We start from the raw sequence: 24127 nt of genomic DNA on the forward strand, positions 1-24127 counted from the left end.
ATCCTGAGTACACTTCTGTACTGCAGCGAGTCATGGACTCTTCGCTCACAACAGGAGAGGAAACTGAACGCTTTCCACATGCGCTGCCTCCAATGCATTCTCGGCATCACCTGGCAGGACAAAGTTCCAAACAACACAGTCCTGGAACGAGCTGGAATCCCTAGCATCCCTATATGTATCCCATATGCATCCCTATATGTATGCACTGCTGAAACAGAGACGCCTGCATTGGCTCGGTCATGTTGTCAGAATGGATGATGGCCAATGGATCCCAAAGGATCTCCTCTATGGAGAACTCATGCAAGGAAAGCGCCCTACAGGTGGACCACAGCTGCGATACAAGGACATCTGCAAGAGGGATCTGAAGGCCTTAGGAGTGGACCTCAACAGGTGGGAAACCCTGGCCTCTGAGCGGCCTGCTTGGAGGCAGGCTGTGCAGCATGGCCTTTCCCAATTTGAAGAGACACTTGGCCAACAGTCTGAGGCTAAGAGGCAAAGAAGGAAGGCCCATAGCCAGGGAGACAGACCAGGGACAGACTGCACTTGCTCCCGGTGTGGAAGGGATTGTCACTCCCGAATCGGCCTTTTCAGCCACACTAGACGCTGTTCCAGAACCACCTTTCAGAGCGCGATACCATAGTCTTTCAAGACTGAAGGTTGCCAACAGATGTATATGTGTGGATGGATGTGTATATGTATGTATATGTGTGCGTGTGTGTATGTATGGATGGGTGCGTGTGTGTATGTATGGATGGGTGTGTGTGTATATACATCTCACACACACATATATATACATACAAACACACACAAATCCATACATGCGTACACAGCTACTATACATACACATACAGGTGCCTGCCTTTCCCCACTGGAGGCGCGTGATGGCGGAGGCGGCGCTGCGCTGCGGGCTCTCGCCGCCCTCCACGGCGTCAGGCGGGGCGGGGCGTGCAAGATGGCGCCCGGCTGGTGTCCGGAGCAGGAAGCGGAGGCTGCGCTTGTGCCTGCCCGCGGGCGCTGACGCGGAGGGGAAGGTGCGGAGCGGAGAGGCGCGGCGCGGGCACTGCTTGGGGAGCTGCGGAGCCGAGTGAGCCTCCCTCCGGGGAGGGGATGCTGCGCCGGGGCTGTGCCCGCGGGTCTTAGGCGCGGCCCCCGCCCGCACCATGGCTCTGAGGGAGCTCAAGGTCTGCCTGCTCGGGGTAAGTGCTGGCGGGGGGCGGCTCTCCACAGGCACTGAAGGAGTGGGGGAGGAAGAGCAAGGGGGAGGGCTCTCCCCCCCACTTACCCCAGTCCTGCCTGCCTCAGCCGAGGAAGACGCTTCCAGGCAGGCATGCAGGGCTGCATCAGCACAGCCTTCGTCTTTACAGGGACATGCAGTGGGTGGAGAGGCAGCCTCCCCCACTGCCTCCCCACCCAAGGCCTTCAGAAAGTGCCACCCCCATGTGAGGCGCCCAAGCACCCACAACCCATGTACAGAGTGCAGAGCGAGTGGGTTACGAGTGCTTGGGCGCCTCACACAGCAGCAGCACTTTTGAAGGACTCTAGGGGAGAGACTCTGCCTCACCTGCCTCTCCAGAACACGTGGGTTGTGGGTGCTTGGGCACCTCACACAACAGTGATGCTTTTCAAAATACTCCAGTGGGGAGGCTCTGACTCACCTTCCTCCCCACAGCACATGAGTAGTTGTGGGTGCTCACATGGCAGCAGCATTTCTCAAATGACTCTAGTGGGGAGGCCCTGCCTCTTCAGAGCATATGAGTTGTGGGTACTTGGGCACCTCACACAGTGGCGCCACTTTGCAGAGGACTTGGGTGGGGAGGCTCTGCCTCACCTGCCTCCCCAGATTGCATGGGTTGTCAGTGCTTGGGTGCATCACACAGTGGGAGCACTATTCAAAGGAATCTGATGTGGAGACTGCCTCAGCTGCCTCCCCAGAGCACGTGGGTTGAGAGTGCTTGGGCACCTCACACAAGGACTTCGGAGGGGAGGCACAGTGTGGGATGTGAGCGCTTCAGTGCCTCACACAGCAGCTGTGCTTTTCGAAGGGTTCCAATGGGGAGGCACTGCCTCACCTGCCTCCCCACCCACTGCATGTCCCTGCATCTTACCCCCTTCCCTTGTGCAAGATAATCAGTGTGTAGGTACTTTTCATGCACAAAATTATCTGGAGTGACTATTGCTGGAGGGATTTTTCCTTCCTTATGTCCTCAACCTTATGTTGTAGTCTGTCGATAGTGTAACCTTATGCTGTAGTCTGTATGTTGAGTCTGTAGTAAATCTCACTTTTTGTTCTATAAGGCTTATTGCCAGCTAAGTGTGCCTAGGATTACAATCTAAATTTTTATCTGCAAATTGTAACTCCAGAGTCATTGTATGGCCCCTTAACTCTCATGAATTGCTAAGATTCAAGTAATCAATTTTTAATAACTTAAGCTTGATAATTTGAAGGCATTGAGTGGCAGATATTTTTGGAAGTAGCCAGTCGTATCCAGAAATAACTGATATGGGGAAGAAGGATTTCACACAATCATTGTCTTTAAAGTTGAGAGTGTGGTTTAAAGCACTCAGCTGTCAATATAGGAAGGAATGGAAACCAGCCCAAACTCCACCTTGACAAAATTTTTATATATACTGTAGTTTTTTTCTAGCACTTTGCAAACAAAACTTGATGAACATCCTTCCTTGAGGTATGTGAAAAGCAGTGTTATCTGTAGTATAAGAGTTCCTTCTATATATGAAGGACAAGAGAAGGTTGGTGAGGTAACTTGTTTGCTCATTTTTTCCCTTAAAGCCAGTATGTGGGATTGTTAGAAAAAAACTTTATAGATCAGTACTGTTCAACACGTGGCACCAAAATATGGTAGGAGGTAGCTAGTCATGTACCCCTGCTGTGGAGGCCACATGTAGTACTCTGCTTGACCCAATCCCACTGGAAACAGAGATGGCTAGACCAGCAATGTGCCAGCTGGTAAAGTGTGGTTGGGTGATGATCTGACACTTGCCTTTCAAAAGTGCGGTTTGTGCATGGAACACAAGCTAAGACACAGCCGCAAATGGAGAAGCCTCCTCCTTGCTCTAGGAAAAACTGTGTAGTGAGATGCCCACTCACACACAGGAACCATCCCTGGAGGAAGTGGTCCTTGCAAAGAAAATGGAAAAGAGGGGACCATGTCTTAGCTACTTTAGACTGGGAAATTTGGCTTGTGCTAGGACAGAGGTTCTTAACCTTTCTACAATAAGACCCCCAATGGATTGCCCAATATGTCCCCTTTGGCAGACTGCGGAAATATCAGTCCCTTTGGCAAACTGAATCACTAGTCCTTTTAGGTATCAGTATGACTTCAGAAGATGTCCATAGCTTGGTTTTGCTGTACATATGGATAGCTAGAATGAGAATATCTAATAATTTTTTAATTGTTCAGAGATTGAGTCCTATACCCTAATCATTTGATTCCCATTCCCCAAAGGGATATGGACACCCTCAGCTAAGGACACCTGTACTAGGACCATAACAGCTCCAAAATTTTAAGTAGTTGCAGGACCTGTCAAACTGATGTCAAAATTATATAAGGACTATGTGTTAATATAGTACTATGATTACTTAGCCCCAGAATTTCCAGCTACTTTGAACTTGGACCTGCTTCTAAAATTACAAAGGTTACTGCATAGTACTATGTATGTTTACTCAGGAATATGCCCCACTGCGTTCAGTGGAGCTTGCTCCTATTAACTGTTCAGGATTGCAGCCTTAGTTGGGTTTCATAAGATGCACACTTACCACAGTGTTCAAACCATTTCCTCCGAAGGAGTTCCACTGGCTTCAGTAAAGCCATATATAGCATGAACATTTATTTATTTATTTATTATTTTTAAAAATATGTATCCTGTGTTTTCCCTTCCCACTAGTGGCAAAAATGGGTGGGGTCTGAAGCATGACTTTTTGACTAGTTACGCACATCTTATTTAAAAAGTAGGACTGGGGAAATGCTCAGTCAATTTGGGCTTTCTCATCTTCCTCTCTCAGAGCTACTTAATACTTCTGTAACTTCTTCCAGGTACATTACAGGAAGCATGTAAGACCTTTCATTAAACAGGGTGGGGCCGAATGAGTAAGAAACATACCAGACATCCTTTAACTAGTTTGGCACCTTTCAGTTTCCAGTTGTTTGTTACCAACACCTTTAGGGCTGGTCCCCACTGAGCGACTGGCAATGAGAGTTTCAGGTAAGGCGTACCTGCCCATGCAGATACTGCCTCTGTAATATGTATTATATGAAAACATGACATCACTGCATTACTTAAAACTGATACATTTTCCAACATTGTACCTTAGTAAGGTAATACATATTACTGTGTATTGTAACCACATGTAGACAATACGTTGGGGAGTCCCAGAAAATCAAGCACTACCACTTGCTGGAATAGGTAATAAACACTATGACCTGGCTACACATTTGCAGCCCAATACTAGGTTTATTTACTCAGAAGTATGTTCCACTGACCTCATAGTTACTGGGAATAGAATTGCACTTGTACCATACCACTACCTCATGATGATTGTACTTTTGAATTAAAATAAGATACATAATGGACATTAGAATCTGTATCTAAAGTTATATGAAAACAAGCTTTCAAATGAAGTATGACATTATTATGCCATTGTACAAATCAATGGTAAGTCCGCATTAGGAGTATTGTGTACAATTCTGGTCGACACATCTCAAAAAGGATGCAGGTTGGTCCTCAACATCTGCAGGGGTTCCATTCCCAGAGCTCCCACAGATGTGGAAAACTGTGGTTAATGAAGTCCAACAGTCTGACCTGTCTTCTGAGGTGTGGTGTGGTCTCGCAAGGCCTCCCTGCATCTCAGAATGCCTGTTGGAGCCTTTTAGCAGCCAGTTTTTGCAAAAACTGGACATTCTGAATTGCAGGAAGGGCACATGCACCCTCTGGTCATGTCCAGAAGGTCCTCTATAAGTTCTCCAGGCACAGCTTTGAAACCATTGGTGAGTCAAATCTGTCGGTTCCAAATCTGCAGATAAAGAGGACACATTGTATAGTGGAACTGGAAAAGTATAGAAGAGCTACTAAATTAAATAGTGGACTGGGGCACTTCCCTTATGAGGAAAGACTACAGCATTTGGGGCTCTTCAGTGTAGGAGAAAAAAGATGTGTGGGAGAGGGGACATGACTGAGACATAAAATTATGCATGGAATGGATAGAGGGATTTTTTTTACATCTCACACAGCACCAGAGCTAGGGGACATTTACTAGAATTGAGTGCTAGAAAAGTTAGAACAGACAAAAGGACATACAGATCTGCTATTCCAGGTGGGCAACCAAGGCTTCAAGAGAGCAGACTTATTCCCTGAATCCCTGGAGCTCTTTGCACCAAGGACACACCCATGACTTATGCCCCAGAGGCATACAGTCATAATGTGACACTTGACACAAAACACTGGATAGCCCCCACCCTGCTCCTGGCACATACATACAAAATTATGCAGGAGATGGACAGAGTGGATAGAGAGATGTTCTTTATCCTCTCACACAACACCAGAACCAGGGGACATCCACTAAAATTTAGTGTTGAGATAGTTAGGACAGACAAGAGAAAATATTTCTTTACTCAGCGTGTAGTTGGTCTGTGGAACTCTTTGCCACAGCATGTGGTGATGGCATCTTGCCTGGATGCCTTTAAGAGGGGATTGGACAAGTTTCTGGAGGAAAAATCCATTACGGGTTACAAGCCATGATGTGTATGTGCAACCTCATGATTTTAGAAATGGGCTACTGCAGAATGCCAGATGCAGAGGAAGGCACCAGGATGCAGGTCTCTTTTTGTCTTGTGTGCTCCCTGGGGCATTTGGTGGGCTACTGGATACAGGAAGCTGGATTAGATGGGCCTATGGCCTGATCCAGTGGGGCTGTTCTTATGTTCTTCTGCCTCTTCCATTTTTTCTACTTTGCCCCCTAGGTGGTGTTTTGTTCCCACATTTTTCTTCCTTGTTTCTCTCCTTGAGGTGCTTCCTATCTGCCTCTTCATAAATGCAATGCATATTTGCTATATAGATTTTTTTAAAGGGGTAGAGAAAGAGGGATACCCCTGTTTTGGGAATGAGTAAAGTTTAAGTGCTTGAATTACGTAGTATTTTACATTTCAATTTTTAGTAGTTATTTTGTCTGTATTGTTAGTTGACTATATATTTAAAATTTCAATGTTTCTATTAGAATTAATGAGCTCAAATATTGTTAATTTGTATTTTGGGGTATAGCTTAATTTAAGTACTTAGTTTTAATTCTGATTTTATACACAAAATAAATAAATAATAATAATACAAGTATTTATATACCGCCTTTCTTGGTCATCAGATTTCTCCTCAGACTTTAATTCAAGGCGGTTTACATAGGCAGGCAATACTAAATCCCAATAGGGATTTTTACAGTTGAAGAAGGTTCTGTCTTTCAAGAACCACAGCATTGGATCTTTTATGATCTGGTATCACATTCTGGCCTCCATTTTCCTCCCATACAGGCTGACAGCAGCCAAAGAGCAGGTGGAATAACTCAGCATAACTGGGCTAGGCTTGTCAGCTGCTTCAAGGTCACTGTGCCGGTGGCCTCAAACTGGTGACCTTCGGATGTTATCTTCAGGCAAAGGAGGCTCTACCCTCTAGACCAGACCTCCTGCTGGTTTCTCATAGGTCCATAATAGGGGGCCCTGCACACTTCTAGAGATTACGCTGCCTATTGATTATCTTCTCAACATTTCTCAGTTATTACGTTTTGATCTGAAACTGATCTTCTCTCTGCTTGTTCTAATAAGGTTCTTCACCCTTATTGGAATTCAGGATTTTGTTGTAATTTTGTGTTCTTTGCCGCTGCCCCCCCCACGTCTAATCAGTACCTAAATTTAATTATATCAGTAAATTCTAAATTTAATTCGATCAGTACCTGAATTAGCTCAAAATTGTCTGTGCTTTTTTTTAGGACACTGGTGTAGGCAAATCAAGCATTGTATGGCGCTTTGTAGAAGACAGCTTTGATCCCAACATCAATCCAACAATTGGGTGAGAAAACTGAAAGAAACTAACATGCTTAGGAAAATCTTTTTGTTAACCCTTTTGTTAATATTGACCAGGTTATCTGTTTAACCAGGATTTGAAACTTAAACATGTCTTAATGTGCTTTCATAACTTGGTAGCATTAATTGCAGTTAAGGTCAGGATCAGTGTTTCCCATGGCTGTGGTTAAGCCAGAAGTCAGCAAGTGTATGTGTCCCAAAGACCAGAAGTGCATCTCAGAAGCTACGTGTGACCCCCACTCACCTCAGAACACCTCCTGGATGCAACCAGAGGGCATTTCCATTCACAGGAGGTTCAGTGATGCCCTCCAGCCACAGGTTCAGAACCCACGGATGAGAACAACACACTATATTCTAAAATTCATACGTATACTGTAGTTAACATATATACAGTTGGACCTTGGTATCAATGGGGGGGTCTGTTTCTGGACACCCCCCCCCCATAGATACTGAAACCCATTGATAATTGAATCTGCTGGTGGGGTCCATCTCCAGGGTACAAGAGGCTTTCTGAGGGCTGTGGAGGCCTTCTGCCAGTCATATCTGGGAGATCAGGTAAGGCCCTCGAGTGCAGGTTCGGAACCCTTGCTGAGTCAAATACTTGGATTCTGTAGAAAGAGGGCCCATCTGTAATGGATATGGTGTACATAGAAGCAGTTGCTTGACCTGGAGATCAATCCTAATCCCTTATGTCAGTGTTCTCCAGCAGTGACATAAGGGCAATGCAGCTCTGAGGTAAGGGAACAAACATTCCCTTACTTTGAGGAGGCCTCCGTGAGTGCCACCCAACTGCAGGATGCAGCACGTGTCCCATTGGCACTGCTATGCCAGTGCTGGAAAGCAGTGACATAAGGGTTAGGGTTGCGCCCCCAGTTAGTTAATTTAGGCTGTAATCCTAACTGCACTTTCCTGAGAGTAAGCCCCATTGAACAAAATAGGACTTACTTCTATGTAGACCTGGTTAGGATTGTGCCCATAATTAATTAGACCAAGTGCTCAAAATGTTCCTCATTGGCATCTACACACTGCTGGCATTGTTGACTAAAGGATCTGCAAACATCACCAGTGTGTGTGTTGGAATGATTCCACATATCTCTTCAATTGCTTCTCTTAGATGTTCAAGTGTTGCAGATTTTCTACAATGATGTATGAATTGGAGCTCATTAAAATGCGTGTATGTTTTTCTGAGACACACTTTATATGATTGGGAAGAATTCTAAGTTTTCTGTTCAGTGTGTTCTGATGCAGTCTTGGATTAAATGCTTTTCAGGGCATCTTTTATGACCAAGACTGTGCAGTATCAGAATGAGTTGCATAAATTCCTAATATGGGATACAGCTGGACAAGAACGAGTAAGTAAATTTATAAAGAGATTTAACCAAACCTTTGCATTAATATACAGTATATGTGACAATGCCCGTCTCTCTAGTTAAAATATTGTCACATTTTTCTAAGACCATTCTTAATATTCTGTAGCTACTTTGTGATAACACTTTTCAATTGGTGGCAAGAAATTTCAAGATGGAAGATATCCTCATTCAGACTATTTAATACTGTAATCAAAGAACTAGGTTAATGGATATTCGCACTTGAAAGTATACTGTTACTTTGTTGAATCAGTTTACTTTTCATTACATTCTAAAGAATGAATATATTGTTACTATAGATTTAAATATTCCACTAATACTGTGGACCAGGGGTGTCCAAACCTTTTGGCAGGAGGGCCATATCATCTCTCTGACACTGTATCGGGGGCTGGGAAAAAAGAATTAATTTACATTTAACATTTGAATAAATTTACATAAATGAATATATTAGAAGTGGAACTTATATTAATGAATGAAGGTCTTGCAATAGCTCAAGGCCTATAAAAGACCTTTTACAAATCAAGGTTTGCCTTTCCTTTGCTGCCATTGCTGCTTCACAGATGTGAAACAGCAAGCAGTAGAGGGAGCCTTCATCCCGCAGCTCATGCAAGAGGTTGAACAGTCACCGTCAAACTGAGAGCAGTCATGTCCAATGTGGGCTCCAGCAAGTCTCTGGAGGGCCAGAGGCTCATTGGAGACTGGGGGCTCCCCACTGACCAGATTGAGGGTTCCCAAGGGCCGCAAATGGCCCCCAGGCCAGTGTTTGGGCACCCCTGCTGTAGACCACAACACAGGTAGTTCACCAGATCAAAAAAACAGACATGATAAATCTGAAGGCAATCTGATATGCATAATATAATGTTTGGCTTTGTATTCTGGAGCTTTGAACCTTCAAGCCACAGTAAAAATATGTAGATTTTAGATTTTTTATTTTGATGGTAAGACAGCTTGAATACAATACAATGTTTATTTGTGCACTGAGGGCTTGAATATTCTGAACTGAATGTTTTTTACGAGGGGGTTGGACAAATTTCTAGAGGAAAAGTTCATCACAGGTTACAAGTCATATTAGGTATGTGCAAGCGTCTGATTTTAGAAGTGGGCTACCTTAGAATGCCAGATGCAAGGGAGGGCACCAGGATGCAGGTCTCTTGTTGTCTTGTGTGCTCCCTGAAGCACTTAGTGGGCCACTGTGAGATACAGGAAGTTGGACTAGATGGGCCTATAGCCTGATCCAGCGGGGCTGTTTTTATGATAAATATTTTTGGTAAAGAATTCACTTGGAATTATTATGAATAGTCTAAATTTAACAACAGAATAAGTGGAATGGTGGGTGAAATCAGCTGCACTACTTACACTGGTTTTCTCTGTCTTTTTTGGGGGGGGGGCAAGTGCTTGTACTTGAATTCACACAAGTCAATCACATGTAATATGTGGGCTGATTGTGTATATCTCCATCAATATGTATCAGATAACTAACCTGACACATATTGTTGGAGATATACACAATCAGCCAACTAGTGTTCTCAAATTGTGCAGTACTTTCAGGCAGGGAAAACAGGATCTTCTTTTCTATTTTTACTCCTCGAGTAGAACTTCCAGGTTTTGCAGTGGAAATAGCATGATACTTTGTCAGCACTCTGACTCAGCCCTGTGGTAGCCTGTCTTTATACGCCGAGAGATTGCTGTGATGCATGAGGTCTAGATGCATGGTACTACCAAGAAAGGAAGGCAACATGGTGCAGCAGTGTGGAGGGAGGCAGGATTCACTGCCTCTACCTGCCTTGCTAGCAGGGGATAAAAGCCCTACTCAATGGATCCAGCTCCTGGAGAAGGCAGAGAACCCGTAGAGCAGGGATCAGTAACCTACAGCCCGCAGGCCTGATCCAGCCTGCCAGCTGAATTCATCTGGCCCAAGCACAAAAAACTTGGCTTGGAAGGTGAAGCTTCTCATCCACTCCCTGTGCCATGTGTCCAGCTTCCTGCACTGCACAGGGACTCTGTGATCCCAAGCTGGCAGATCCATTATTCCCCATGCAACAAACTGAGTGGGAGGCTTCACCTCTGAAGCCAAGGTCTGCATAGCCACTTCCAGACACTCGGTGACCTGGAAGTTCAGCATTGCCATGATGACATTGTCACTGAACATCTAGCCCTTTTAAACAAAAAGGTTAATGACCTCTGCAGTAGACAGTCACCCCATAGTTACCTACAACATTTTTTCAACTCTGTTTCCCTAAAGCTTCTTTTGGAATAGGCCTCATGCCTAAAATCCAACCAGCGTAAGATGTGACTGTAATGTATTACTTGAGTTATTTTATTGAGGCTTTTGCATTAGTTCTTCTATCCACCCCTCTTTTGTCTTTCTGCATTTCTCCTTTGGGTTAGACCTCTCCTTGCAATTAACCATTCTTTGTCTCACCTGCCTTGAAAATTGGAGGTGTTTGTGGTGAGTAAGAGAGGTTTACAGCCTAAGCCTTACTGAACACATTGGGCTGACTTCTGAGTAAAATAACACTGTTTTCAAATACCTCTAAAGATTATAGGCCTCTAAAGATTAAAGGCCTGCCAAGATTTTGGACTGATGATCAGCCTTAAGAAAATACAGGTCATGGTTCAGGATGTGGACTCACCTCCCTGCATTACAGTCTCTGTGCATGAACTGGAGGTTGTCCATGACTTTGTGTACCTTGGCTCAATGATCTCCGACACTCTTTCTCTCAATACTGAGCTAAACAGATGCAAGGGTAAAGCAGCTACCATGTTTTCCAGACTCACAAAGAGAGTCTGATCCAACAAGAAGCTGACAGAACATACCAAGATCCAGGTCTACAGAGCTTGTGTCCTGAGTACACTTCTGTACTGCAGCGAGTCATGGACTCTTCGCTCACAACAGGAGAGGAAACTGAACGCTTTCCACATGCGCTGCCTCTGACGCATCCTCGGCATCACCTGGCAGGACAAAGTTCCAAACAACACAGTCCTGGAATGAGCTGGAATCCCTAGCATGTATGCACTGCTGAAACAGAGATGCCTGCGTTGGCTCGGTCATGTCGTGAGAATGGATGATGGCCGGATCCCAAAGGATCTCCTCTATGGAGAACTCGTGCAAGGAAATCGTCCTACAGGTAGACCACAGCTGCTATACAAGGACATCTGCAAGAGGGATCTGAAGGCCTTAGGAATGGACCTCAACAGGTGGGAAACCCTGGCCTGTGAGCAGCCCACTTGGAGGCAGGCTGTGCAGCATGGCCTTTCCCAGTTTGAAGAGACACTTGGCCAACAGACTGAGGCAAGAGGCAAAGAAGGAAGGCCCATAGCCAGGGAAACAGACCAGGGACAGACTGCACTTGCTCCCAGTGTGGAAGGGATTGTCACTCCCGAATTGGCCTGTTCAGCCACAGTAGACGCTGTTCCAGAACCACCATTCAGAGTGCGATATCATAGTCTTTCGAGACTGAAGGTTGCCAACTAAAGATTATGTTCAGTCCATAGCCATATTCTTCTTAACTACCCACCATGGTCCCTTCCAAACAAGAGTATTTGTTTTCTCTCATTAGATATGTCAAAATAGTTTGTTCTCTTCTGTAAAGAGAACAATTACTATTATGTCAAAATAATATGTTCTCTTAGTAAAACACAGTTTGTGCAGTATGCAATGAGTCTTCCCTCAGGCTGTTTTAGTTACTGTGAAACTCAAAGTACTGCATAGGAGCAATTGTCACAGTAGTCCTCAACTCGTTCCAGATCCTAGCAAATCAAATTTAAAAGCTGTAATAGACTGGTTTCTTATCCATCTGAATTGTCTTACTGTATTTTTGTTGGGTCAGACTGTTCCCAGAATTGAGAACGTTTTGATCAGTGCATGGTATTTAGATGAAAGGTTAGGTATCTAGACATGTTGGGTACTGCAAGGTGCCAGCTTCTCAAACAAGGCTTCTTTCTTGAATTGTGTTAATCAGTATTGAGATGAAGCTCTCAGATGGGCTGCTATGTGACTGACGAAAGTAGTTGCTTTCAGGCTGAAGCTAGCTTTTTTGACACATTATTTACATTGTTTTTTTTTTCCATTTAGTCCAAAAAAAAAACAACATGTAGTTTTTTTTTCTCCTTCCTGTCAGTGCAGCAACAATTTAACTACTTCCATATTCCACTTCATATGACATGCCATTTCCTTCATTCTAGTTATTTTGTGTGTGGGTTCTCCCCCCTCCCCCCCCCAAAAAAAATAAAATTTGGACAAGTTTTTTCTGATTATGTAATAACAAATTGTTGTGATGAAGAGAATGTGTATTTAATGAGAGTTTATGTTGAGAATAGAGAGTGGGTTTGTACCTACTGTTTGGTTATGGTTCAAACCTTAGAGGGCCTTAAAACTTCTTGTTTTCCCCCCAAAACCTGGAAGTGATATTTTAAAGCTCTCAGAACACCCTCCAGATGCAGCTGGAGCACAGTTTCTATCATGTTCGGAGGTTGCGCGTCAGGGCTGGTCAGGGGACCCGTATTGAGTCAAATCTGTGGGTGATGAGATCTGATCTGTACTGAGGTCCAACAATTAGCAAGAATGATCTTGCTTACAAAAGTCTGTCCTGTTATGAACTAGACTTTAGGGTGCCAAAATAAGTCTTCAGAGTTTACAGGTAGCAGAGAAAATGTTGGTGTACATGTGATCCTGTGACTGGGGAGAGAGTTGCCGGTGGTGGGGAGAAGCAACTATTCATATAGCTATGGTAAAGGCACACAGTTCCTGGTAGCGACTTTACTTTGAGCGCAATTCCATAAAATGCTTAGTTTTGTAAATGTACTCCATCACCTGGGTTTGGGGTGGGCAAGAAAGTTGAAATGCTATAACAGGAGGGTGCAAGAAGACTGTATCTGGGAGCAGAGAGTGCATGCAAGTTTCACAAGGCCTGCTCTTGAATATATTCAAGGTTTAAAACATGCTGCTTTTTTGCTGTTAAAGAGTGTATATACAGTGGACCCATAGTATCCACGAGGGATCCATTCTAGGACACACAGACCTCCTGCAGATACTGAATTCCATGGATTATGACATTTGTAGGGGTGCCCACACAGTGCTGCAGTTAATTACCTGGGGGCTGTGCCTGGCCCTCCAGAGGCCACATGTGGCCTCCCAGCCTCCTCGGAAGCCTCCTAGATTCGACCGAAAGGCTTTGCACTTTGCACTGGCAACCCTTCCAGTTGCACCTGGGAGGCTGCATGTGGCCTCCCAGCATCTCAGAAAACCTCCTGGAACCTCCCCTCAGAAACCTCCTCATCAGAAAACCTCCCTGAAACAGGTATAACTCTTAAATGGCATCCCTTGATCCACCAGCCTTTGCTTCTGGGCATTTTACTTGAAGGCCAATAGTCTGTTTTGTTGTCTTTCCATATGCACACATTGTTTAGGTGTACTTTTCTAGACAGTATATGAACTGTATACCTGAGTAAATTCATAAGAAGCTGCCTTCTACTGAATCAAACCATTAGTCATCTAGGTCGGTATTGTCAGCATAGACTAGCAGTGGCTCTTCAGAGATTCAAACAGGAATTTGTCCTTACCTGGAGACTGAACTTAGGACTTCTGCCTGCAAAACATGTGATCTGCCATTTAGCCACAGTCTTTCTCCTGCATTGTATATTGTACTTGAGGTAGCTCTTCTTGCTTGTAGACTCTCTGTGTGCCTTTTGTACATATGAAGGTTAACTGATGTACCTATTATATGTGGGTCCAATAATATGATTCATAATAAGGTACTTATATTCTTTATATGAGACCTACAGTGATGATGATTACTATTAAATAATACTTCCCTGTCTCCCACCATGTACAATTCTTGAATATTGTACTGAAGCCACTTTTACACGGTCTTTCTCTTTACAGTTCCGTGCTCTAGCACCAATGTACTACCGGGGGTCTGCTGCAGCGATTATAGTTTATGACATCACAAAAGAGGTAAAGGAGATCAGCTGCAAACATTCTATATTGGCAGCAGTTTTGTATTTGTACTAATTCTGTTACCCTTGTCCATGGTAGGAAACATTTTCAACATTAAAGAACTGGGTGAAAGAACTTCGACAGCATGGACCTCCTAATATTGTTGTAGCTATCGCTGGAAATAAATGCGATCTTAATGATGTCAGGTAAATGAAACAGTATCCCATCTGGCTAGAGGCATATTTTTGGATAACTTGGCTCGAGTACAATCATTTTTTGTATTTTAGAAGTATCCCGAAAGATTTTGAGAGATTTAGGTTTTATGAACTGTAGACTAGAGGTTGTCAACCCCTACAACCCATTGGCCTGATCGAGCCTGGCACCTAAAGTCATCTGTCCTGCAAGAAGCTTGGCTTGAGGGTCAAAGCCTCCCACCCAGTTCACCATGCGCTGGACAGCAAAATGGCAGAGCCGCTCACAGAGTCCCTGTGTTGCTGTGCTGCGGGACTGTCCATGAAATTCTAAACAGCCATATTTTCTTAAGGCTCCTGCAGGTGGCTCTGCCATTTGCTGTCTGGAGTGCAGTGAACTGGGCAGGAGGCCTCGGCTCCAAAGCCGAGCTCTGCCCAACCAGTTCCAGGAGCTTGGCAACCCAGAAGTTTGGTGATGATGTCATCACCGAATGTCTGGCCCCTTTTCCAAAAAGGTTGCCAACCCCTGCTGTATACTGTTCAATCGAAGTGTTTTCTTGTGATTTTTAAGGCCCAAATGGTTTCAAAACAGGAGGTTTATTATTGTTATCTGTGACTGGGAGGCTTCAGGGCTACAGGGAGGTGCTATAATGGGATGAATGAGCATTAGTGGCTGTGGGGCTGTATCTGATTAAAGTCTACTAGGAGGATAAGGCTGTGCAACAAGGTGTCTGAGACAGTAGCTCTATATGAATTAGCAGAATTGGAGGCAGACACAGGGAAGACAGTCTTTGGCTGCCTCCATGTTAACTATAGGAGCAAGTTGTTTATGTAAGAGAGCATGGCTGTGGTACTTTTATTGTTCTGCCAATCCCCTAAATGAGCTTCTGTAGCACTTCAGCATTGTTTACTAAAGACTAAGCTGTACACAGGTATGATATTGAGAGGAAAGTGTTAAGACTTGAACACTTAATGCTTATGTCTAAATGTTGGTGGTTATATTGGAACAAAGGAATTTCTCTTTCCTGTGACGCCACCTTTTCTGGGAGAACCACCAATGCTCACATGTATATAGGACTACAGTACCACTGCTTTTGTCATTCAAAACAATGATGCTTAGTGTTATGTGTATGTTTTCCGAGCTATGGCAACACAGGCAAAGCTTCGATTAGTTGTTTAAAATGCTACATTTAGTCATGTATACTTTTCAAAAATTGGAATAATTTATCTTGTTTTATTCAAAATATATTTTCTCTCTCTCCTTCCCCTAGAGAAGTCATGGAAAAAGATGCTAAAGACTATGCAGATTCCATTCATGCAATATTTGTAGAGACCAGTGCAAAAAATGCAATAAACATAAATGAACTCTTTATAGAAATTAGTAAGTATCAATAAGTATGGTGGAGTCTCTCTCTGTTTCTGCCAGTTGTATTCTGGCTTCGTATTCGCCAACCTTATGTTGGAGTTTTGAGTTATAAAAACTCAAAACTCCAACATAATGTCATTCAAATCATGTTAGAACTTCTACATAGTTGTACAGGTGGGGCCTCTGTATCCCCAGACATACTTTGAGCTAGACTTGGCCCAACCTGAACCCTCCAGAGGTGATTGGATGTATTCTCCTGTCACCTCCGGGGGACTTTCTGATGCCTGTAGAGGCCATGTGCGTCCGCTCGCAGCCTCTGCAGGCTTCCAGATGGCCATTATGGCAAAAATCACTACTTCTGGTTTCCTGAGGGAAACCAGAAGTTAGGTTTCTATACCTTTTAAAGCATCCTGAAGCCCTGGAAACATTCTGAGCATTAAAGCATCCTGAGGGCTTTCCCAGGCCTCAGAATGCCTTAAAACGGGTGCCCAAATCCCGGCCCTAGGGCCACTTGCAGCCCTTGAGCACTCCCAATCTGGCCCTTAGGGAGCCCCCAGTCTCCAATGATTCTCTGGCCCTCTGAAGACGTGCTAGAGCCCATGCTGGCCTGGTGCAACTGCTCTCAGCGTAAGAGCCAACTGTTTGATCTCTCACGTGAGCTGTGGGATGAGGGCTCCCTCCACTGCTTGCTGTTTAACATCTGTGATGCAGCAGCAGCAGCAAAGGAAAGGCTGGCCTTGCTTTGTTCAAGGCCTTTTATAGGCCTTGAGCTATTGCAAGACCTTCATTCATTAATAAGTTCCATCGCTAATATATTCATTTTTGTAAATTTATTCAAATTTGAAATGTAAATTATTTCCCCCCCCCCCGGCCCGTGAGCATTTTTGAGAAACATAATTGAAAGCAATTAGCACCCAGTTTCTTTCAAGGGGTATATATCTGTCAGATAGTTCTTCAAATAGTGATGAGCTGTGCTTACTCATGCTAGACTATGGGGAATATGGAAGGGTGGTTTTACTTATAACTAATGCTGCTGTGTTTGCTGTCCTAGGTCGTAGAATTCCATCAACAGATACCAACCCCCCATCCAGTGGTAAGGGCTTCAAACTTAGAAGACAACCTTCAGTGACAAAACGCAGCTGTTGTTGACTGACTATATCAGACTAACTTTTATAAAGTGTTTGGCTTTATAGATAAGGGTTTATTTGGGGTATATTTTACTGGTATTTGATTCCTATCTGCCTGATGTTCATACTCTCCAAAAATGGGACAGCCCTGGCATGCATATATGTACTGAGGAGACTACAGTGATCATACTGTCGAACTGTTTCCTTGAATATAATGTATGGACCATCTCTCGTGCTCAAAAGGGAATTCATCTTCAATTTCTGCTTTGGCCTTGTGAGAAGGAAATTCTAATATACAGATTGTAAGACTGATAAGTCATAATTTTTGTAAACAAAAAATTGCCATGTTTTTGTAAAGGGGGGAGAGGGGAAACTAGCACTTTCATGGATTCGATGGGAGTCAGCAAGCCCTACGAATAGTAATTTTAGCTCTGATCTTAATGCATTTCTGTATTCCTTGTTGCCATTGCTACAAGCCTTACTGTTTTAATTCTTGCATCTCCAAAATACAAAATGAACAACTGGGAAACAGATGGCTGCAAAAATGAAATAGTTAAAAATGACCAAATCAACCCATCCAGTTCCCAAATCTTAATTGCACTTTTATTATTTACTGATGATATTGTAGAAATACAAACAAGATGTCTTATTAAAAAGGGGGGAAAATGTAGACAATCTTTTCATGCTTATTATTTTAGAGGTAACATTGCTTTTTATAGGCTTCTCATTAAGATGATAGTGTAAATCTGTGAAATTGACAAAAATGAACATGATCTTGACTGATGGACATCAGTTATCAGTTTGAAAACAAGCATGTTGGATGGAGGACACTTCTAATTGTTTAGCATGTGCAAGTTTTTATACTCTTTTATTTATGAGACTAGTACCTAAAGTATTATAAATTATGTAAGTGCCATAAGTGAAAATCTGTTCTTTAATCCCTCCATCCCTTGCTCATGGGGGACAGCCTAAGGTCATATCTGTAGTAAACCCAACCTGAGAACATGAGACCTTGCATCACCTGGCTTCCTCTAACACTGTGCTGGAAGATACTTCTTTCTCTGTCCAGTAGAGGTTGCTGCTAGTGTAGTTTGAGGCTTGCTTACAGAATAAATCACCTCTGCAATGATAAAACACAAAGAACCAAAGCCAAGTTGTGTGGGGTAGCGTAGATCGTTGCCTCCTTGCTCATGGGCCTATCTTCAAGCTTACCTCTTTTTAAGCCTTATTTTTAAGTAGATTAGCTTTCAGCTTTGTATTACTTTTTCATTTCATTAAACTATAAATTAATCTTGCCCTATTATTCTATTTCTCATTATTTATTTTTGTTACAGTCTGCAAGTGCAAAAGTGTATGTATTTTCTCCCCTTAAGAATATATATGCACTTAATGAACTCACAATGTGCACAATAAGACTTAGGGCTGTGATATTTCATGTTCACAGAGACATGTCTGGAGTGGCTTGCTCCCAAGCAGTCACTTGGCATTTTACCATCTTAAGTAAGTGTTTTCAGCTGAAAAGGAAATTTCAAAGGATACATAGGAAATGAAACAGCTTGTGCTTCAAAACACTGAACCACGTTATTCAGAGCAATTCTTAACACAAGTGAGCAACTATAGTTAATCTATGTGATTTAAACTATTCCCATCAAAACAAGTAGGTGTTACTTAAAACTGTTGAAACTTCTCTGAAGAGTTCAAAGTTCTAAGATTACCTTGCAGTATGTAAACAACTTTGTACACAGTGCTAGGAGATGCAGTTTGTGCTTGAAATATCAAAGTACTCCTTTCTAAAATATTTTGTTACAGCAAAGCTTTGAGCATGGCATTCGCTGTGATTGAACTATGAATGTAGATGTTAAATTTACAGTACAGTGTATACCTCATGTAGTTTGTAGCATCTGTCTGCTGACTTTTGGTTTTAAATAGGCTAAAATGCCCATATAATCCAGTCCAAAGAACCAATGCGCTGTCAAACAAGTAATCAGGTTTCAGTGCAACATGCCAGTGTTGTGTTGTGACATATGTTACCATTGCAAGCGAAACCAGGATGTCTTCCTGGCATAGCAGCCTGGATTATCCAGTGCTCTGGCAATGCCACTGTTCACCTCGTAGCATGGTATGCAAGTGTGTTGCATAGCATATAAACTGCACTGAAATGAAGCATGGCAGGGATGTAGTACTGGTAGATTACCCCTTATCCAGACATATGAAATCTGGACTATTCCAAAATCCAGGCATTTTTGTCCAAGACTATTTTTAACTTCTGAGAAGGTCTTGTGCTTATTCCAACATACAGGGCTGGTACAGACGGTAAGATCTCTTCTCTGCTCTGTGGGGTGTATGTGTCAAAGTAGGCAGCAGACACCTGTATAGATATCAGTGAAAAGAGCAAGATGAAGCATTTCCCATCATATTTATGCAATTATTCCAAAACGTTGACACCTTCCCATCCCAAACAGTCCGGATAAGGGATACTCAGCCTGTAGCACTTGCAGGGCATTTTTTAGGCATTTTATTTATCGCAGCACAAGCTAAGTCAACATAACCATCTTGCCCCATTTTAAACATCTCGTTTGGCTTCAGTGTCCTCTCATTACCAAATGACAAGTCACCCTCTTAACTGCTTGAGAGGTGTTCTTCACAGCATTGCAAATGGCTACTGCTGGGAGAGGAATAATCTGTGGTAAACATATGCAGGCCCCTGTGAGTACCTGAAGAAGTTCTTTGGATCCTAGCTTATGTGCCTAATTCTTCCATAACAATCCTCTATCATTGCAGTTGACTGGTAAGATGATTCTTTCACTGCATTAGGGCAAACCATTCCTTGCCAGTGCATCTGAGTATAATTACAGGGTTGGTGTGCTAGTGCCTAGTTGAAAATGCTTGTCCAATCTGGTGGTGGTTAAATGTTTTAACTTGTTCTTATGGCCTTTTTCCAATCCATCCCCTCTTTAGCAACTTTTTAAAAAATAAAGCAGTCCTGCTTGTGCTTAACTACTTAGTCAAACCAACTTTCAAGAATATTTGATATCAACAAAAAGAAAAGTTAACCAGTTGAGCTCCTTCTGGGTAACATCACGTTCTTTCATAGCAACCTATCTTATCTTTCCACAGAGGCAGCATCAGACCACTATCCTGCAGTATGGCTTGCACAGTCCACTGGTGTCATTGTGACACCAGTTAGCTATCTTCTTTCAATTATGTATAATTAGACTTTTTTGTTTCACTTCTCTGCAAAGAGAATATCTTCACTTACTTCAGTAGCATCTTTTGAAGCTGTTACTATATCCTTGTCTTCTGTTACATGGTTATGCCGAGTAACATTTCAACCTACAAGCTGTTGGTTTTGGCAGCATTTCAAAGGCCTCTGTCCCTGTTCAAGGTAGCAGGTACATTGCCAGTGTGTTAACTTGCCTTAGAGTTCATTGGACTTTTATAATAAAATATTTGCATTAATATTTTTTCTGAATCCTAGTTGATTTTTCGGGCTCGTCTACAATGCACCATTGTTGTATCTTTATCTTAAATTCATAGACATTTGAGCTTCAGCCTCTGTATAAACATCTAGGAACCTTTGTGGTCTCCCAGTTGTGCTTAAAATAGACTTAGATTGGAGACGGTGCAAAATTATGCCACTTCAATTAGTAGAAAAGCAAAATATATTCCAACAACAATCTTGTGTTAGCTGTGTCTGCACTTTTTGTGGTTGTTTTGTACTTTGTGGTTCTGTGTGTTCCTCTTGTGTGGTTTATGGCCTCTTCATTGCATATTGTGATGGTTCAATATTGTGCAATGACATAAGTCTTGCAAGAGCATCTAGCAGAGTGGCATTCTTGTTCTTCCCACCTATCCCATAGGATAGCACACTTAGAACAGCATAACTCACATAATCAAAAGGGAAAATAGGGTGCATATTAGATATTCTCATTCTTACACAAGAATGTGTAGTCAGTGTGAAACCACACAATTACAGGTACAGCTGAATATCTTGTAATACATACCTGTTGTATGTCAAGAATCTGTTATACAAGATGATGATGTCAGTTTTAGAGAGAGATTCCTGTGGAGTGGAGACAACTTCAAGGGTGTCCTGACCCTTTGTGTATGTTCAGAAAACAGAAGGGGAGTGGCTGGGAGAAAACAAGTCCAAAAAGGGGCGCAGGTGATGTGTTTGCTTGACACTGTGAATGTGATGGGTGAGGGTTTGAATAAGCAGCTGTTGAAAATATTAAAAGACCATTCTTAAGCATTCCTGTAGCTGAACTCAAAATTACACAGGGTGATTTCAAAAACTAGTGCAAAATTCATGTTTAAAAATTGCCAATGTACTTGGACAAAATTACAGGTGTTTACAGTTCTTTTAATTATGGAATTATAAAGTAAACATTCTGGCAATATTCTGCCTATTTGCTTAGTAAAGGTAAGGCCTTTTCCACTGTTCTGGCCAGTGCCACTACAAAGACACGGGGGATAAATCACCCCTCGTTTTTCCTACTATATACCTAATGACCTGAGTGTCAACGCATTGCTACAGGTCTTATATGTGCTTGTTGTATTTCCTCCACTTGCAAGCATTCTAGGCTCACTTTAACCCCAATGGTAGCAAGTATAAATACCTTTGGATTTGCTCATGTGACTACCTTCAGGAAGCAGAGGTTGCTGTCTAAACAAATTATGTTTTTGGCCAACCACTTTGAGAAATAAAGTGAGAGGGCATCTGGAGGTTTTAATACAGGAGGCCTTGAGTTTTTAAACTCTGTTCACTTCTGATCTTTATATTTTGAAATATTATTTACAAAGTAATAAAGTATTTCAAAATATAAAGATCAGAAGTTAAGTTCTACAGTTGCTATGCCCCTTGTTCTCATCCTCGAATCCATTTGGATTAGTGGTGAGCAACATGACTGGCACAATCTCAGTGTGACTTGAAGGTTCTATATTGGGGACATACTCCGTTCTCCTGATAATTTGCAACCATTTTATTTTGAATGCACAATGTGAGTCATTCTTCTGCTGCAATACCTTTTTTGAGGTGTTGCTGCATTCCATTTGTCTTAAAGTGCTGAAATAATTCAAATCTGGGGTCCACAAATATATGGGTTCCACCCACATAAGTGCTTTATCTTTGTGCTTATTTGCAAGTATAAGGGCCCAATCCTATCCAACTTTCCAGCACTGATACAGCTCTGCCAGCAGGGCATATGCTGCATCCTACGGGGGGGGGGGGGGGGAGAGAGAGAGAGAGAGAAAACACAGTCATGGAGGCCTCAGCATAAAGGAACATCTTTTCCATTACTGTGGGGCTGCATTGTGGTTACATTAGTGCTGGAAAGTTGGATAGGATTGTGTCCTGACTAGCAAGCAACATCTTGTAAAATGATCAGTTATACCCTCTTGTAAAGATGTTGCGCTTCTTAAAGAGTGCAGTATGCAACTTCCTATACTATTTCTTCTCTTGCATCTGAGAAATATAAGGAGCTGCAGTGCAGGGCCTCTGAGATGAATTTTATAAGGGGGTACAAAGCTTCTTTTGGGCCCCTTTGAAAGGGGGTGTAAAACAGAGTGGGGGAGGGTGGTGATGGGCAAGCAGAATGATGGCAGGGAGGGGCAAAACAGGATGGGGGGAGGGTGAAGACCGCTGGAAAAATCACTGAAGCCCAGGTCTACCAATCCATGTGGAAAATGTAAGATCCCAGGAAAATTTTGGGGCCCCTTTCTGACCCTGGGCCTGGGTATAAATTACCCCCTTTACCCCACTCTCCTATGCCCTGCTGTAGTGTCTGATATGTGTGTTATTCTCAGTGCTGCCTATTGGCACCTCAAGGCCTCTAACAGAATCCTTTCCCAGCCCTGGTTCCTAAGATCCTTTTGGCTTTCTTTATGTGTTCTACTTTTAAACTGTGGTCTTCCTGACTTTTTTTTCCTAAAGTATAGTTTCCAGCTGTCACCAAGAAGGACATAAAATGTATAAAATAAGAGCAGTCTGGAGTGTAATGTGACAGTCGCCTCTTTTCCTCCCCCCCCCCCCCCCCGTTTCTATCTGCTTAAATAATGCCACTGAGGAAAAAGTGCTGGAATGACACTTTGGTGGTGGTAGAAATTTAATTAGATAGACTAAATATTCTTTATTTGTGAGCCAGTTCTCAGCAGGAATTTGTTATCTTTAGATACTGAAGCATCTTCCTAGTAAATTGCAAGTCGAATGTTCCACATGATTCAAAAGCTGCTCCCTGAAGGGTTTTGATGATGATTGATAACTTTTTTGTGTTGTATTATTGGTGTTCTGGGTTGTGCCAGTTCCACCTCCACAAAGGGGAGTGGCTAAAGGCTCAGAATTTCTTCCTTATCCATCTTACCCCTCTCCCATCTCCAGATGAGTAAGGACAATGCATGGGAAACATCTAGATGGCTGTTTATCAGTGTTCCCTTGAGATGTAGTAGGGATAATGCCCTCCAGCAGTACAGCTCTCACGGGATTTTTGACTCTGTCTAGAGCAGTGATTTTCAACCAGTGTGCTGCGAATTGTCTGCAGGTGTGCTGCCGGAGTTTGGGGGAGGGTCTTATATTAGTAGGGCCATTGGGGGATATGAGCCCCCAGCTGGCAATGTGGTGTGCCTTGTCAATTGTCAAAAAACTGATGGTGTGCCTTGACAATTTTAGCACCTTCTTAGTGTTCCATGAGATGAAAAGTTTGAAAACCACTGGTCTAGAGACAGTGACAGGCTTTGATATAAAAGGACCCTGCGCATTCCTTTTGTCTGGCACCTCCCCCTTTCTCAAGGCTTTCTCTAGGTCTTGTTCTATTGGCCTTTGCTGTTCAGCTGATTCTAGCTTATGTAAAGAATTAGGAAGCAGTACACTGAAGGTGATTTCTTATGCCTTTCACTGTTGGTGTGATGGGCAAAGCTACTTGCTGCAGTGGTTATGCAGTGATCAATTGGGGCAGGGAAGTCTCTTGACTTTTTAGGTTCAGAACATACCATGCCCTGCCATGACAGGGGAAAAAAGTATTGATGGCAAGGAAGAGAACTGATGATGTCAATGAATGTCTT

At 43.0% G+C, this 24127-nt stretch overlaps 1 protein-coding gene across 1 annotated transcript; it reads left to right on the forward strand.

The window, feature by feature from the left end:
* Positions 1 to 947: 947 nt before the first annotated feature.
* RAB22A (RAB22A, member RAS oncogene family) lies at positions 948 to 22247 on the forward strand. The gene is made up of 7 exons (XM_066625801.1): positions 948 to 1196; positions 6989 to 7068; positions 8353 to 8434; positions 14334 to 14405; positions 14487 to 14593; positions 15850 to 15959; positions 16996 to 22247. The coding sequence occupies exons 1-7, from the start codon at positions 1161 to 1163 to the stop codon at positions 17091 to 17093; spliced, it is 585 nt and encodes a 194-aa protein (XP_066481898.1). The 5' UTR covers positions 948 to 1160; the 3' UTR covers positions 17094 to 22247.
* Positions 22248 to 24127: the final 1880 nt, after the last annotated feature.

This window comes from Tiliqua scincoides, chromosome 4 (genome assembly GCF_035046505.1).
Source record: "Tiliqua scincoides isolate rTilSci1 chromosome 4, rTilSci1.hap2, whole genome shotgun sequence".
Lineage (NCBI taxonomy): Eukaryota > Metazoa > Chordata > Lepidosauria > Squamata > Scincidae > Tiliqua > Tiliqua scincoides.

What these genes read in the sequence shown, in the direction of transcription:
- RAB22A (XM_066625801.1), top strand. Translation starts at nt 1,161, where the DNA reads ATGGCTCTGAGGGAGCTCAAGGTCTGCCTGCTCGGG. An exon ending in AACATCAATCCAACAATTGG is followed by an intron (nt 7,069 to 8,352) that starts GTGAGAAAACTG and finishes AATGCTTTTCAG; the next exon opens with GGCATCTTTTATGACCAAGA. An exon ending in TGAACTCTTTATAGAAATTA is followed by an intron (nt 15,960 to 16,995) that starts GTAAGTATCAAT and finishes TTGCTGTCCTAG; the next exon opens with GTCGTAGAATTCCATCAACA.